The 16,595-nt window shown below is 42.7% G+C and overlaps 1 protein-coding gene across 2 annotated transcripts in view; it reads right to left on the bottom strand.

Annotated features, from left to right (window-relative positions):
• The window catches only part of CLPTM1L (CLPTM1 like), an 85,334-nt gene that overhangs the window by 49,800 nt on the left and 18,939 nt on the right, over positions 1 to 16,595 (bottom strand). For both annotated transcript variants that reach the window (XM_067557412.1, XM_067557414.1), the window contains exons 6-7: positions 15,701 to 15,818; positions 10,202 to 10,296 (exon numbers count right to left, since the gene is read on the bottom strand). In XM_067557412.1, the coding sequence (XP_067413513.1) occupies positions 10,202 to 10,296; positions 15,701 to 15,818 (213 nt within the window). The remainder of the gene's footprint in view (positions 1 to 10,201; positions 10,297 to 15,700; positions 15,819 to 16,595) is intronic.

Consider the following 16,595-nt stretch of genomic DNA (forward strand, 5'->3'; position numbering starts at 1 on the left):
AATGGATTCTTCTAAAAAAATGATTTGAATACTGTGATGGGTTCCCCTGGGGTACAGCCTGGGACTCAGGTATCACTGTGCACCATTAACTCTGCAGCCTGGGCTGTCACTAGCAAAGCATTGTGAGATACAAGCAGCAAACCCCTCCAGAAGCTGTTTTCAATCAGCACAACACTATGTGAAGCCCTACACCCAGCTAAATTGCATGAATGTTCTCAGTCACTCACGAATCTCGCAAAGAAAGACCAGTTCACCCCAAGGTCCTGCCTTGCCCCCAAAGATGAGCCACCCTGCCCTGGTCAGAAGCCTGACCAGGATATGTTTATTACCCAGTTTTCTCCTCCCTCAATATGGAGAGGATATACACAAGCCTTTGTTAATTGAGATAAGATTTTCCAAACACTTCAGCCAACATGCTGTTTTAACTAAAATATAAAACAGTTATTAACTACAGAAGGCTGGATTTTAAGTAAAATATAAGTGGTAGGCATAAGACATCAGCAACAGATACCAAAGAAAATAAAGATAAACAACCTAATTCTTAAACCTCATAATACAAGGCAGTATCTAGATCAAGCAGTTTCTCTCACTCCACTAGATATTATAGTTCTCAACACACAAACTCCTTCCTGAAGCTTGGGACCAGTCTCCTGTTGAAGTCTTCATCTTTCATTATTTTCATTGCTTCCAATGTACGTGGGGGAGGAGGAAGGCTAAGGCATGCAGCCTGATCCTTATTTTATATCTTCTGACCATGTGCCTAGTAGACATTAGTTCAGACATGTCCAGGTCTCTGCTGAGTCACAAATTTGCCCAATCCCCCAGGTGTTGTCTTATGCAACTGAATCATAGAGTTGAGCAATCTCCACTGTAAATCTTGTGTAACTGTCATTGTATTGTAAATCCTTTGTATCTCACCCATTACAGACTCCCTGCTCGATAGTAGTAATTTGACATCTCCCTGGCCGGGGACTGACGCCCTTGTAGAAGAGGCTATTAATATTTACAGCATATTTCTCTAGCAACTATACAGCAAAATCTCATAACTTGATACACATTAATGATACACATTTGACAGCACAATAAATTTTAGCAGATGATGACCTTTTATTAGATATCTTATATGGCATGCTTAGTATGAACTATTACAACCACACAGGAATGATAAATATGGGGTTTACAGTGTGCTGGTTTGGGGTACATAGTATTTGTGACACACTGTATCTTTAATTCCAGAGGATTTAGTTAAGATTACTTACATTGACTATTCATAAACCGTTATCCTTAATAAACTAAACTGAACTTACCTGCCCCATCGCACTTTCATCTACACACAAATCTCTGACTTGGGCTCGGACCCAGGATCCTAGGACACTGCAGGGGTGGAAGGTTCAAGCCTGAGTCAAGTCAGGACTCAGGGTTCATGCCCTATTGCTTTGCAGGGTAGATGCAGGGTCGCACCCCCAGACACCGGTCCTGGGAATCCACAATAAGTATCCCACAATCATGTGGGCCAACTTCCTTTGTCTCCTCTATCCCATAAATCACCATTTGACTCCAGGGAAACAGAAAGAATCCCTGTTGCTGCAGTGCAGCAATTTCCATTGTTTTTTGACTGCTGAGTTGCAAACATACCTTTGGAGAACCTTCTGCCATTTGCAATGGAGGCCAAACAGAATAAATCCTTCACAAAGCAGCCGGAGCACAGTCAGATTTTGGTTAATCTCTGGAGCAAGGTCAGCAAAACAGTGGATATTAGTAAGAGTACCAGGAATGACCGTGATATCAGCAAGTAGCGAAGAAGTAGGCAGCACTGGAAATTTAATGGACTGGTGACCAGTGTAGGAAGTGTATTAAGAAGCAAAAGACCAAGTACCACAAAACTAGAGACCCGAACCACATCTTGAGCGACTTGCCAATATGATACCTGGTTTTATGAGGAGTTTGACTGGGCCAAACTGCCCCGAGCACGGAGCCGGTAGTAGTGCACTATGACCTAGTCAGTTGGGATGGCAACCTGCTGGCCCCAGAATCCAACATGGGGACTGATGGAAGCCAGCAGCAGATGCTGAATGAGGCTGACTACTGACAATGATTGCAGAGATGGTTTTGCTGTAGGAGCAACTTCAGCATAAACTGAGGCCGTACTCAGAGGAGCTTTTTGATACTCCCTCTGTTGCCCGCCGAGAAATAGCCTGCAGCAGATCAGCAGCAGAAATGGAAGGGACAGAATCTATCCCAAAACCTGGTAAGTTTCTGGCTCCATTTTAAGTATATTAATATACAAAAGGGAGGGATTTCCTCTCTATGAACCAATGCAAAAGGTATTACAAGCCCTGGCTAGTAGCATGTATCCACTAATGGAGACTGTATGCCAGCACCTTGATGTCCCTCCATCCCTTCCCACACCCACCATGTGGAGTTCAAAATGGCAACCAGGAAATGCAAACAGTAAATAAAGCCTTGAAAGTGAATTTTTACTGGAAAGGTGCACATTTTTGCTATAGCATTCCTGTTTCTTAAAAATTATAACTTTACATTGCCATCTCTCTAACCACTTAGTGTAATGAGGCACCTGGAAATAGAACTGGGGAGAGAAGAGGTAAAAACATTTTCCATTTACAAATCTAATCCATTTCAATTAAATGTAATCATTTGTCCCAAATATGACTGGGGTTTGAAATTTTGTCCAGAAATATGCCTGGGGGAGGGAGTAAGGTGGACGGCAATGGAGTTGTGTGTGTTTGCATGTAGGTACAACAAGGTAAGCCATGGGGAAGGTAACAGCATCCTACTGATTCCCTCATGAATTCTGAGCCAATCCTGGATGTTGATAGCTGTAAACTTTTCCTTACAGCAGGAAATCCAGCTAAGTATACTCACATTTTGGGGTATGTCATATTTGGGGCCAACTCAGTAGCTGACCAGCCCACTTCACTCATAGATGTGCTGTTCCAGTCACCATATGTTTGCAACCAAAGTATTCATACACTGCTGGTTGCTCACCAGCAGCTTAGAATAACATCTCTCTTTGCCAGTTGGGCACCAACAAGAACTGTTATGTCCTCTAAAATGTGGAATGCCTGAAATGATATAGAAACCTTCTGTTGGCATGGTCACCAACTGCCCTGCCCCCCCCCCCCAAGTTGTTCTGCACTTTTTAGGGAAAAAAGCAGTTGGAATTTTTTTACCTCAGCATTGTGTCTGCACTTCTGTCACTACAATTAACCTGGCTATGTCCAGGAAGTTTTTGTGCTCTGAGCCATCCCTCTCACAATATACTGAAGTTCAATTAGGAAAAGTATCATTTTATGTCTTTGAAATTCCACAAGGATTTTTTCTGTGCTCCTGCACTGAGCTATTCGAGATAATAACTGTGTCTTGTCCTCAACCTCTACAGACTGCAGTACCTCCCAGCTTGCCCACAGTGTAGCAGACGTCTGGGTCAATGTACTTTCGTAGCCTGTTCGAAGATGAAGCATTTCCGTGAGGAACTTATGGTTGAAGTTCTAGACAGGGCCAACAAGCAGCTCCAGTACCAACGACAGAGTAGAGTGTCTTATGGCTGGCCAGAGGAAAGGCATGGCAAAAGGAAAGACTCAGCATGGCTGCACAGCTTGAGCACAGAGCTTCAGCACAGAAGCAGGCACTTACTTTACAGTTTCTGGAACAGGAATGGATGCCAAGGGAAGACAACAAAACTCAGCAGAAACAACTAATAACTAATATCACTAATAACTATCACTATCACTAACTGCAAGAGTACTGGGCCCTGCTGCATCTGCACCATTGCCTGAGTCCCCTCCACAGTATCCTGTGATGCTGTCCAGCAGCATCTTGGACAATTCCATGGCTGGGTGGCATATGCAATCGGGTCCTCTGAGCAGCTGGGCAGAGCAACGGTGCCCCATACAGTCCTCCATATTGACCATCCTCCCCCATGGACATCTCTATCCCAATCTATTGGTGCCAAGTGTGCAGCAAACATGGAAGGAAGGCAAAGGAGAATGGGGAGCCACAGGACATGCAATATTAGGGGGTTTCTGTCTTATATATGGTTTTGCTGTTTATCTTTGTTCTGTCTTGCTTTTTAAAGTTTTGTTGTGGTAACGGCAGTTGGCCTACATGGCAATGGGTTAACGTACTTTTCTCAAAAAATGTTCATAAATAAAGCTTATTTTATTTTATCAAGGAAGTTTATTGCTATTACTTTTCATCACATCACACCATGATGATGTGATAATAAATGGAAACACATAATCAGGGACAAATGTGAATTTATATGCAAACACTAATCCTCAATAGTCAGTTAGCTACATCAACCCATACATCCATCATTTTCTTACATCAAACCATACTATGAATCAACCCCTGCTCTCCCATTTGATAAGGGGTCAGGTCATTCATAAGTACATTGCTTGATAAGGGCGGGGAAATTGATTGCCATGCAATCAGCCCCTCCCTCCCAAGCACATTCATAAAGGCAGTACTTCCCCTCTTCTATTGGCCCATGCATGTCACTAACATGAGTAAAGCCCTGAACAGATACAAAATTTGGATCCGCATCCATCTGCGATCCGCAAAAATGGTCCACAGATATGCAGGGTTCTAAATATGGGAGTACAAAGGGTCTCTGATTTCTGTTGCCCTGGTGCATCCAGCTCCAGTTGTGGTAGGTGCATTTTCTAGATGAGTGTACCGATTCAGCATTCCATCACTGCCATACTTCCACCATTCAGAGTAAAGGGCTCACCTCTGGCTTCACAAAAATTGTGAGGAGCATAGCAAGATACAGTAATGCGGAGATCACTGATGACACTGCCATCCAAATGGGTTTAAAGACATCTTTAGCAGGATTTCAATCTGCCAAAAGCACATTCAACAACCATTCTACACTTGCTGAGTACTTTCATTTGTCAGGGCCTCTGATATTGGTATGGTTTCATAAGCCAAAGCAAAAGGGGTTACACAGGATCCCTGAGAATAACTGTGGAGATAGTAACTCTGTTTATGACAATGTCATTTGGTGAAAAAAAAGTCCCAGCTTGTTAATAACTTCCAATCAGTGAAAAACCCTCGCATCATTAACTTTTCCAGTGTAATCTACACTGGTATTCATAAATCGACCTCTGTGGTCCATGAGGGCCTGCATAACAATGGAGTAGTACCCTCTCCAGTTTATCTACGCATGTGCTTCTTGAGGAGGGCAAACTATAGGCCCATCAATCAGTCCCATCAATTGCCCTGGCACAATTTGGAAATCCCATTCTCTCAAAGCCAGTAATTATTTCAGGAATATCTTTTATGACTGTCCATGTCAGGTAAAACCACACACCTGACTGCCTCAGAAGCCTCCACCCCCACTGTGTACACAGTCTACTTTCCAACCTCAAACTGGCTGACATCAGACCTGCAGCAGTCTGGGGTAGCCACCTTCCAGGTGTTTATAGCAACTCATCTTGATTTGCATGGCCACCCTCATGCATGTGTCTTTATGCTGGTGGGTCAGGTGGCGCTGCTTAGAAAGCTCCAGAAATGTGAAAGTTCTTGACCTACTGCTGGTCATCCCAGATCTGCAAAATAATGTGGTCCCACCTGCCTGTGCCTGTGGCCCTGCTACAGAAATGCCAGTCTACATAAGGGCTGTCAGTGGCTATCCCAAGTATCATGAGCAGCATGAGCCAGTTCAAGTCTGCCACATCTGTGTTCTCCTCCTTCCTGTTCCATCATGCCTTTGGTGAGTCAGAAAATGCTGCTGAAATGTTCACCATCTCATAGAATTTCTGCCCATTTCTTGAAACAGTGCAAACAAGAGAAATTCTTCAAGTGGCACCTCCTCAATATTGCTGGCTCCAGTTGCTGAGAATGCACAGACCAAAATGATGGCTTGGCAAGATGTTTGTGGGCTGGTCAAACTTCCTGTAACATGTGGAGTGGATCCCACACCGCACCACGGTCAAAAGGCTACAGTGGCCACATTATGGGAGGGCGTTAAGAAGTCTGGGATATGGTTGATTGGAATCTGGCCTGCATGACACAGTGTGGACACCAAAGCCCTGAGTTCAAGACCAGATCAGAAAATTACTTAAGAGTTGATAATCAATCTAGATGCCTAAACCTGCATTCTCAAAAGTTCGCTGACTTGCATCCCACTAACTCTGGGCTTACATTGCAGTGTAGACATACCCTTAGGGCATAGTTTCTGAACCTGTGGTACGCGTACCCCTGGGAGTACATGAGACACAGGCAGGAGGTAGGTACATGGCAAAAAACCCAATGAAAGGAGGCAAGCGGCAGCCGCCGACTTCTGGGGAAGCCAGGTGGCAGCCATCTGCTTCCTGCCCTGTCCCAGCTCCCAGGTGGGAGGCAGGCGGCCCACACAGTGTGATTTGCATCAAGCCCGCACCCCCCTAGGGACAGCCATGGGGAGCACTGCTATGCACTCTGGTGGGCCGCTTGTGCCTGCTCATACCTCACAAGTTCCCACCTGTGTGAGGAGAATACCATGTGACCCGGCCATCAGGCCACAGTGATTGGCTGATGTTGACCTTTGCTCCTATATGGAGGAAAGGGAGGAGGAAGGATGGGGGAAACAGCAGGGGGTTTTGTGATCTGCCACAGCCACAAAGCACTGCAGCACTCTCCTGCTTTATGAGAAATACAATCATCCAGTGGTAAAGGGAAAAAGATTGTATTTCTCAAAGTGGAAAATTGAGTGTTGGGGTACTTATTACAATTTTCAGAAGTTAGGGGGTACTTGCTACCTAAAAGGTTGAGAAACACTGACTTATGGGATAGTTTCTTCAGCAACTGCTGACTAGCAAAGGGGAGGAGTAGCAGCAGTGTGACAGCCTAAAGTGCCATGCAGCTAGATGTCTGTGAAGGCCTCTGGAAAGGAAAGGGAGATGTAGATGCAGCAGTGCCCCATCAGCAGGTTACAGAGTGGACAGATTAGCCACCAGAAGCTTGGGAAGGCAAAGTGTAGATTCTTCCAGACTGTCTGCTGCTGGAGACCTGTTTGTTTTCTGAGACCAACCAAGACTGGAAGCAGAACAATAGTCCAAGTCGATTCGTCAGTCAGTCCCAGGAAGATAGGCAATATGAGAAGAACACTCCTGCACATTTCTGCTGCAGAAGGAATATAGGCACATGAATAATAAGGGCATTTTCTTCAATGTTTTGTTCCATTAAGAGTCAAAGGCATCTGCTTGGGGATAAGCATCTTGCTAGAAGCAACGAAGTGCAGGTACTTAATGGGTAGGCTTATGATCTCAGAACAGTAGAAAGAACCCCATTGGTCCAGACTGTTAAATGGGTAGGCACAGAAAGAATTTTACTATTGGAGAATGAGTTCAGACAGTCACATGAGAGATGGAACAGTGTTTGAGAGGAAGAAACAATCACCATCTGCTCAAGGCTTGATGACAATTTTATTAATCTAAGATTTGCTGCAGAGCTGAGCCACCAAAACTGTACATACTGTAAGTAAACAGACTAATAAAGAATTCTGAGTGTGCCCACACATTGAAGGCCAAGACAATATTAACACAAAACAGTCCAGATTCTCTGGTTCATTCCTTTCCTTTTTTCATGATTAGGCAAAAAATGGCCACAAGTCCCCAGCTGAGGAATCTCCTGGTGTAGGTGAAATGAGTTGGTATAATCAGCTCCTGAACACCCTTGTAACAATGGCATAGGATGTGTCAATGGCATGAAGAATGCCGCCCAGAGCACGGTGTGCTCTGGTAATTTCCAGCTGGCAGACAGGGCCTTGCCTGGTACCATCTGGCAAGTTGAGAGCAGACCCATGGCTATTTAGACTCAGCTAGGGCCATGGCCTTTGCAGAATCAGGGAGAGATTCAGAACCATAATCTGTTTCATGACAGTTACGTTCTCTCCTCTCTGCTATGCCTAGTAGAATCTTAGAGCAAAAAATCTGAGCCAATGTTCATATGCAATGATTTTCAGGTTTTGGTTTAACTCAAGTTAAATAAAGAAACTGATATTACATTATTTCACCTAAGAGTAAAATATTTTTACATATCAATTAAAAACATTAGGTTTAATAGAAGAGTTGATAATTTATAAACTAGTAATTTCTTCAAGTAAGTAAAGTTTTTATTACTAACAATCAGACAAGCATAGAATCACAGAATATTAGAGTTGGAAGGGACCTCAGGAGGTCATCTAGTCCAACCCCCTGCTCAAAGCAGGACTAACTTCAGCTATATCATCCCAGCCAGGGCTTTGTCAAACCTCAGCTTAAAACCTCTAAGGATGGAGATTCCACCACCTCCCTAGGTAACCCATTCCAGTGCTTCACCACCCTCCTAATGAAAAACTTTTTCCTAATGTTCAATCTAGACCTCCCGCCCTGCAACTTGAGACCGTTGCTCCTTGTTCTGTCATCTGCCACCAACGAGAACAGCCTAGCCCCATCCTCTCTGGAACCCCCTTTCAGGTAGTTAAAGGCCGCTATCAAATCCCCCCTCATTCTTCTCTTTTGCAGACTAAACAAGCCCAGTTCCCTCAGCCTCTCCTCATAAGTCCTGTGCTCCAGCCCCCTAATCATTTTTGTTGCCCTCCGCTGGAATCTCTCCAACTTGTCCACATCCTTTTTGTAGTGGGGGCCCAAAACTGGACACAATATTCTAAATGCGGCCTCACCAATGCCGAATAGAGGGGAATAATCACTTCCCGTGACCTGCTGGCAATGCCCCTCCTAATGCAGCCCAATATGCTATTAGCCTTCTTGACAACCAGGGCACACTACTGACTCATATCCAGCTTTTTATCCACTGTTACCCCCAGGTCCTTTTCTGCAGAGCTGCTGCCTAGCTCGTCGGTCCCCAGTCTGTTGCTGTGCATGGGATTCTTCCTTCCTAAGTGGAGGACTCTGCACTTATCTTTGTTGAACCTCATTAGATTTCTTTTGGCCCAATCCTCCAGTTTGTTTAGGTCACTCTGTATCCTATTCCTACCTTCCAGGGTATCTACCACTCCCCCAGCTTAGTGTTGTCCGCAAACTTGCTGAGGGTGCAATCTACCCCATCCTCCAATCATTAATAAAGATGTTGAACAAAACCGGCCCCAGGACCGACCCCTGGGGAACTCCGCTTGTGACCGGTTGCCAGCTAGACATGGAGCCATTGATCACTACTCATTGAGCCCTATGCTCTAGCCAGTTCTCTATCCATTTTATAGTCCATTCATCCAACCCATACTTCTTTAACTTGCTGATAAGAATACTGTGAGAGACAGTGTCAAAAGCTTTGCTAAAGTCAAGGTATATCACATCCACCGCCTTCCCTACATCCACAGAGCCAGTCACCTCTTCATAGAAAGCAACCTTTCACTGATTTCTACTTACAGTCTACATCAGCGGTTCTCAACCAGTGGTATGCGTACCACCGGTGGTACTTCGGAGAAGGCTGGGTGGTACGCGAGCCTTACCGTGCCGTCGAATCCGCCGCTGGAAGTGCCCTCCCACGCACCCCTGCGAAACCCTGCCGCCGAAAAGGGGCAAACGGCGGCAGGGTTTCGGCGGAGGGCATTGTTCTCCCCATGTAACCCACCACCGCCGAAAGTCCCCCTCCCCCCCCCCCCGCCACGAAACCCCGCCGCAAGTCCTCCCCCCTTTAAAGGTTGAGAACCGCTGGTCTACATTAATTTTTAAACCAATACATATATTCAACAGCAAATCAAGTTGATGTTTTGTTATGAGGACAGGTAATCAATAGACAGTTGAACTCTTATTTGCAAGTCGGCTAGCAGCCAGCACTGAAAATTGAAGCCACTAACCTTTCTATTATCCACTAGTACAGTATTATCCACAAACAGTCCAGGTAAAAAGACAGCCAGACACACAAGGAAACTCAGTAATTCTCTTTCTGGGAAGGAATTTAACTCCTAATTTTGAAATTGGGTTTGGGGGCAGAAATCTGTTTTTCTAGCTTAAATTGAAAAACATATTGCATGCATGTTCCCTTGCAGAATATGACATTTAGCTATTTAATTTTCTATTTGTATCTTTCAAGGAAAAATTTGTATAACATGGTATATTTATTGACATTAACATTTCCAAAAATAATTATTGGTATTTAGAGAAATGTGAGCGTCAATGCTCAAAGTACATTTACTTTCATGATGTGTTTACAGATACTTAAGTATATACTGCTTAAAAACAAGTGATCCACTTACATGGAATGCTGCTACAAAGAATGTCAAAGCCAGAAAGTACAGGTTAGTATCCACAAAAATTCCTTTTACTTCATCTGCATCCTTTTCTGAAAAGCCTGGAAGAAAGAGTAGGTAAATATACACGGAGTACCATAAAAATTAGAGCTACAGCTATTACTATAGTACATTCAAGTATAAAGGAAGCCCGTCTTAAGTGGCACGTTTTGGCAGGTTACCATAATGAAAATCAGATGCTAGCTTTGCTGGCAAAAATCATTTTTATATGTTTTACCTGAAAATATTTTGGACTGATAATTTACAAGTTATTGATCTTGCCCAGTCACTAAATTTGGTTCTACAAGTGTTGGTCTAGTCTTTAAAGACCAGCTCCAAAATGAGAAAGAAAAGAGGAAACATGGCAATTAACATTTATACACCTAACCACTATCATCACAGAAACTGGAAAAGCTATGGAACATGATTAATGAGTAATAAGCAGGTGTTCCACAGGGAGCGATCTAAATGGGTGTAACAGAAGCAACAAAAAACTTTTTTTTTTTTGGCCTTGTAGACATACCATTTAAGGCTAGGGGACTTGGGGACGGTGAGCCAATGTTGCTGGACCAAGCACCCATCCTTCACCTCCCATCCTCTATCCCATCCTCTGTCAGTTTAGATAGTACACCGCAGTGGGTAGAAATAGGGAAGGAAAGCTCTGCAAGCTCTGTAAATTGCTGTGAGCTCAGGGATGTTTATATGGATATTCACCTCATGTTCCAAACAGACCCCCTAGGATTGAGAACTTTCCACATGCATGCTCCAACCTACTCAAGAAGCATCAGTCACAAATGTCACAGCTGGAAATGGGCAGGCAAAAAGGATGCCTGCACATACATTGCCACAGTCTATCCACCATTCTAAGGAGCGAATCACTGCAAACTAACTTGTCTAGGTGGTGTCTGCTCAGTCAATAGGCTGATTTCAGCCATATCTGATGGTGCAGACACAGTCTGGCATACTTGGTTACATCCATACAAGATGCCATATCACCCGGTAACCACAGGCAAGTCTGAGCCAAGGTGGATGGGTGTGATACGAGACACACATAGGACATGAGTCACTTGAAATCTCTGATGAGGGAGAAAGGCAGTGGAATTTGTGGAGTCAAGCAGTCCCCCAATTAACCTGATTCTCTGAGTAGGAATGAGTGTTATTTCTTCTCATTCAGGATCAGCTGAAGGCAGTTGAAAAGGTGAATGATGACCCTGCATCTCTACCTCAATGATTTGGCTGGATCGGGAATCATTAAGGGAAAACATGTATCCCCTTCTTCCTTAGAAAGCCTGCTGTCACCACCACCACCACCATTTGGTGAATACACAAGGAGCTGATGAGAAGCCAAAAGGGAATACTGTATATGGATACTCGCAGCTCCCCTACCACAAATCTGAGATATTTCTTGTGGCTGGGTAGCACCATCACATAAAAATAGGCATATTAAAGCTCCAGTGCAGCGAACAAATAATTGCAATCTAGAAGGGGAAGATCAGTGCTAGGATAACATACAAAATCTGACTTGCTTGATAAATCTGTTGAGAGCATAAACATCCAGTACACATCTCAACTCTTTCTTGGATCAGAGGATCAGAAAGTAGCAAGAATAAAATCCCTGCCTTGAAACTGCAGGGGGACTTTCTCTATAGTTCCCAAAGTGAGCAAAGATCAAAATTCCTGAAGGAATACAGGCTAGTGAGACTGGTCCCTGAAAAGAGATAGAGAAGAGGGATGAGAATGGGAGATGGAGCTGAACTCAATCAAATGTCCCAGTCCCACAGTACTTAGGACCCACTTGTCTGAATTTATCACCTCCCAAGTGCAGGGGAAGTGGGTTAGTCTGTCCCAAAAGGTAAGAAGAGGATGTGAAGTTTGCTGCCAGTTGCCTTGCTGCCATTGAAGTCCAAAGGGTTGCTTCCCTTGAGGATGAGACAACTGAATTGAACAGGACTTGGATGACCTCCACTTTTGAGGTTTCTGTCTCCTTCTAGAAGTGTCAGTGTCTTAAAGGAAGAGGGGTTGCTCTGGTACTGTTGTGAATAAAGCTAAGGAGGCTTTTATTGGCATATTGAGCAACATTAGTAGGGGCATTGCCAGCAGATCAAGGGAAGTGATTATTTCCCTCTATTTGGTACTGATGAGGCCGCATTTGGAGTATTATGTCCAGTTTTGGGGCCCCCACTACACAAAGAATGTGGACAAATTGGAACGAGTCCAGCATAGGGCAACAAAAATGATTAGGGGGCTGGAGCACAGGACTCACGAGGAGAGGCTGAGGGAACTGGGCTTGTTTAGTCTGCAAAAGAGAAGAGTGAGGGGGATTTGATAGCGGCCTTTAACTACCTGAAAGGGGGTTCCAGGGAGGATGGGGCTAGGCTGTTCTCGGTGGTGGCAGATGACAGAACAAGGAGCAATGATCTCAAGTTGCAGGGCGGGAGGTCTAGGTTGGACATTAGGAAAAAGTTTTTTACTAGGAGGGTGGTGAAGCACTGGAATGGGTTGCCTAGGGAGGTGGTGGAATCTCCATCCTTAGAGGTTTTTAAGATGCAGCTTGACAAAGCCCTGGCTGGAAGCAGGGGATTGTACTAGATGACCTCCTGAGGTCCCTTCCAACCCTAATCTTCTATGACTCTATGAAAAAGTGACTCTGAAAAGGATTTAAGAAGTTATGGTGGATAATCAACTGAACACGGACTCCCAGCTCTGGCTAAAAGGGCTAATGGACACAAACAGGAATTTTAAGGAAGGACATGGTATCATCCCAGTTTACGACTCTGGTGATACTACTGCATCTATCAGCATTTTTAAAAGGATGTGGAAAAACTGGAAAGGATTCCGAGAAAAACCACAAGAATGATCCAGAGTCTGAGAAACATGCCTTACAATGAGATTTTAAGCTCAGCTGATCCACCTTATTCAAAAATTGAGATGACAGTTTATAAATACTAACACAGGGGCAAGACACTGATATTAGAAGGTTCTTTAACGGGGGCACAAAAAGGCATAAAGAGATCCAGTGGCAAGAAGCTGAAGTCAGCGAAGTTCAAACTGAAAATAAGATGCACTTTTTAAACTGTGAGGATAAGCAATCACTGGAACAAATTACAAAAGGTCTGTGGTAAATTCTCAATCATTCAGAGTTTTTAAATCAAAACTGGATGTCTTTAGAAAGATTAAACTACAAGTTACTGAGCTAGATGCAGGAATTACTGGGTGAAATTCTATGCTCTGTTATATGGGTTAGACAAGATCATGTTTCTTTCTGGCCTTAATCCATGCCTTTCCTTTGTCCTGTATTTTCTGGAAAGGAGTTCTCTTATTAAACAGAATGTAAAGTTTCCAGTACTAGATAGCCCTTTCTTAATGAGCACATTTTCTTTTTAAATAAGGGAACTCAATGTTGCGGGACAATTGATGTACAGGGAAATCCCTGCATCTTCCTTAAACATTACAGTTTGTTATTAAATTGGAAAGAGCCATCACATCCTGTAAAGAAAGATGTATGGGATTTTAAAGCGTTTCATACAGATTTGTCCTGTTTCAACCAATCTACTGGAGTTGAAATATAGGATCATAACAGTAGTAGTAGGCATCAGTGAAAATAAGTTGGCAAGACAGTTCTGACAACTGTTGCAGGCACTGAATCATAAAGAAACCCAGCTTCATTAGCTCCACTGCTGTACAAGATTACCTTATTGGTGATTTATTCTACATTTAAAAAGTCACTGGCTTTACGTATCTGCTACTCCTGAACTTTATATCCTGAAGTCTCTGAACTTTGAAGAATTCAACTGATGCTGATTCAGCTCTTGCATACTTTATCTGTTATTTGTAAGAGATAGGAAAAACCTTGGGAAGAATTCCCTTCCTCACTCTGGCCCTTTTATGCTGCTGTTGTAGTGCAGAAGACTCTTTACAGCCCAAATCTAGCTTGGGAAAGTCCTTCCTGCTGCAGGCTTTGAACAAGGCAATTTATGCTGCCTATTATACCTCTGCCACAAGCCGCAGCATAGACAGCATGAAGAAGCACAGCACTTCTACCCATATGCAGCTGGGGACAAGCCGTCTAAGATACTCTGGGGACCACAACTGCATCCCAGAATCAGGAATGAGAGATGGTGACTTAAACGTACCTTAGTTTCCCAGAAATATGAGTTTTGTGCAGTGCCTTTAAAAGACAGTGTAATATCTAACTTCTGACTCTCCCTTCATGAAAGCATAGATTTAGCATGTCTGCAATATTGTGACTCTCTACAAATTTGCACAGCTATTCTTTGAGAAGGCATGTAAGTTTGGATACTTTTTTTCCCACAAATAATTTTATTAAAAATTTTTTGTCAACTGGAATGTTCACTTGAGAACACCTGGGGAAACTGATTAATTTACTCAGCTATTTCTATTTTTTTCCAGAACGGCTCTCCCTTTCTTCTTTACCTATTTAAATTGTGTTAAAGAGAATTACAGTACTGACTTTTGTATCTAACCATTTGAAGATACAAAATACAGAAAGTTTATCAGTTTTATTCATTAAAACGAAAACCTTGTGTATTTTTAATGAAAATATTTTATTGATCTTGTACTAGGTTACAAAGATATAATTTTAAAAATTCTGCAAAAGAAATCCAGTGCAGAATGGCAGCCAATGTACAGTTTCTGAAGTTGGTTGACAGCACTGCTGAAGTGATGCACAAAAATGACTGGTGAGCAAAATACATCACAGACAGGGCAGAATCAAGGGAATAGAGAAGACATCATTGGCCTGACAATGACCAATGAGAGAAGATTATCCAGTCTATCTGGAGATTAAATGTTTGATTTCTAAAATTTCCCACTCATTCTGAGTATCCAACTTGACATCCCGAGCAACTTAAATTCAGGTCCTGAGTATGCAACTCCAAATGAAGTCAATTGGAAGTATTTCTTAAGATTAAGGTGTGTGTCAAGTTAACTACTCAAGAACTGAGGCACTCTGAATTAAGGTAAGCCATAAGTATAAACTACCTCCAATAATTAATCAAATCAGTCTGTAAGCAATAGGGTATTTTTTGTATATATACTTTATTTTTAGCTTAGTGAATATAATGGAGTGCCATTTTTATTTAGGATTTTATTTTTCAGGAGTTCAAGATATCACATTTTATTTTTTTAAAGTATACTCTAAATAGCCACATTTTTTAAAGCAGCACTTATGGACTTTCACATGTAAAAGCCTCTTATCACTAGTGGAAGCATGTTTGTTATTCTCAATGCTCCCTCGCAACATGAGCCTCAGCTGCTGGTTTCATTGCTTAATTTTAACCACAATGTGATGTGTATAGCAGAAACCACAGAAAGATTTTTTTGATATTGTGCCAAGACAATACAAAAGAACTACATCATTTTATAGTACTGTAAAAGCAGCCAATATGTAGTTTATGCATTAGATAGTTAAGAACCTGACATGCTGCTGTGAAAAAGTCAACATACCAAATTGCTGCAGGGAGAACACTGCATCTTGCATGTGGATCCAAAATCGGAGCTTTCCAAGAGATATTTTATCATATGACACTGTAAGAGGTAGCTCTGTCGTTGAACGGTTTATTATCTGCATTTGGACAGAAAATAGTCTTTACAACGAAGTTAATAAACAAACAGCAGCCACTATACCATTATTTTGCACTTTTTGCTTTTCCTCTAAAAAAATGAAAATGAAGTAAAGCCACATTATAGATTTATCACTGGTTAAAAAGTTTTTTTGTTTGTTTGTTTTTTTTAAACAGCAATTTATGTTATGCAAATAGAAATAACAGCTAACACTTTGGCCTTGTTTAATTTTCATTTAAAAAAATCAATGCAACAATATTTTTAAAATTTTGTTTTAATAAAGATACTAAATGTGCAGTCTTTTCTATTCAGATTCATACTCTACCCTCATCTCGGAAGCATCCAAGCACTTATCCTAAGATTTCGCATGATTCATTCTCTCATCACCCTAAGAGCGATTAAGTACACCATGTTGTGTTTGTTTTGGAAAGATATAAGAAAGTAAAATATAGATATGTATGAGTGTCTTGTTGCCTGTGAGCCGGAAGATCTCTGACCTTAAGACTACTGCTTTAGTGAGGCGATAATCTAGAGTTACGGTGTTTTCTAGACATTCCTCACAGTTCCACCAACTTCCTACCTCCTCATGGCCCCCTCCAAACTTACCAGGGGCATGGACTGGTAAGGAAGAGGATGGAGCTGGTGTGTGGTTGTGGGAGCCCAGAGCAGCAGGGATGGTCAGAGCCATGACATCATAGAAAGAATGGAGATGTTGGAGGAGTGGTGGGGGTCTGAGCAATTGGAGGAAATGGGGGAGGACGGTTGGAGAAGTGAGGGG

This window comes from Emydura macquarii, unplaced genomic scaffold, assembly GCF_026122565.2.
Source record: "Emydura macquarii macquarii isolate MOO-44397 ecotype Brisbane River unplaced genomic scaffold, CSIRO-AGI_Emac_v2 contig_1827, whole genome shotgun sequence".
In the NCBI taxonomy this organism is placed as follows: Eukaryota; Metazoa; Chordata; order Testudines; family Chelidae; genus Emydura; species Emydura macquarii.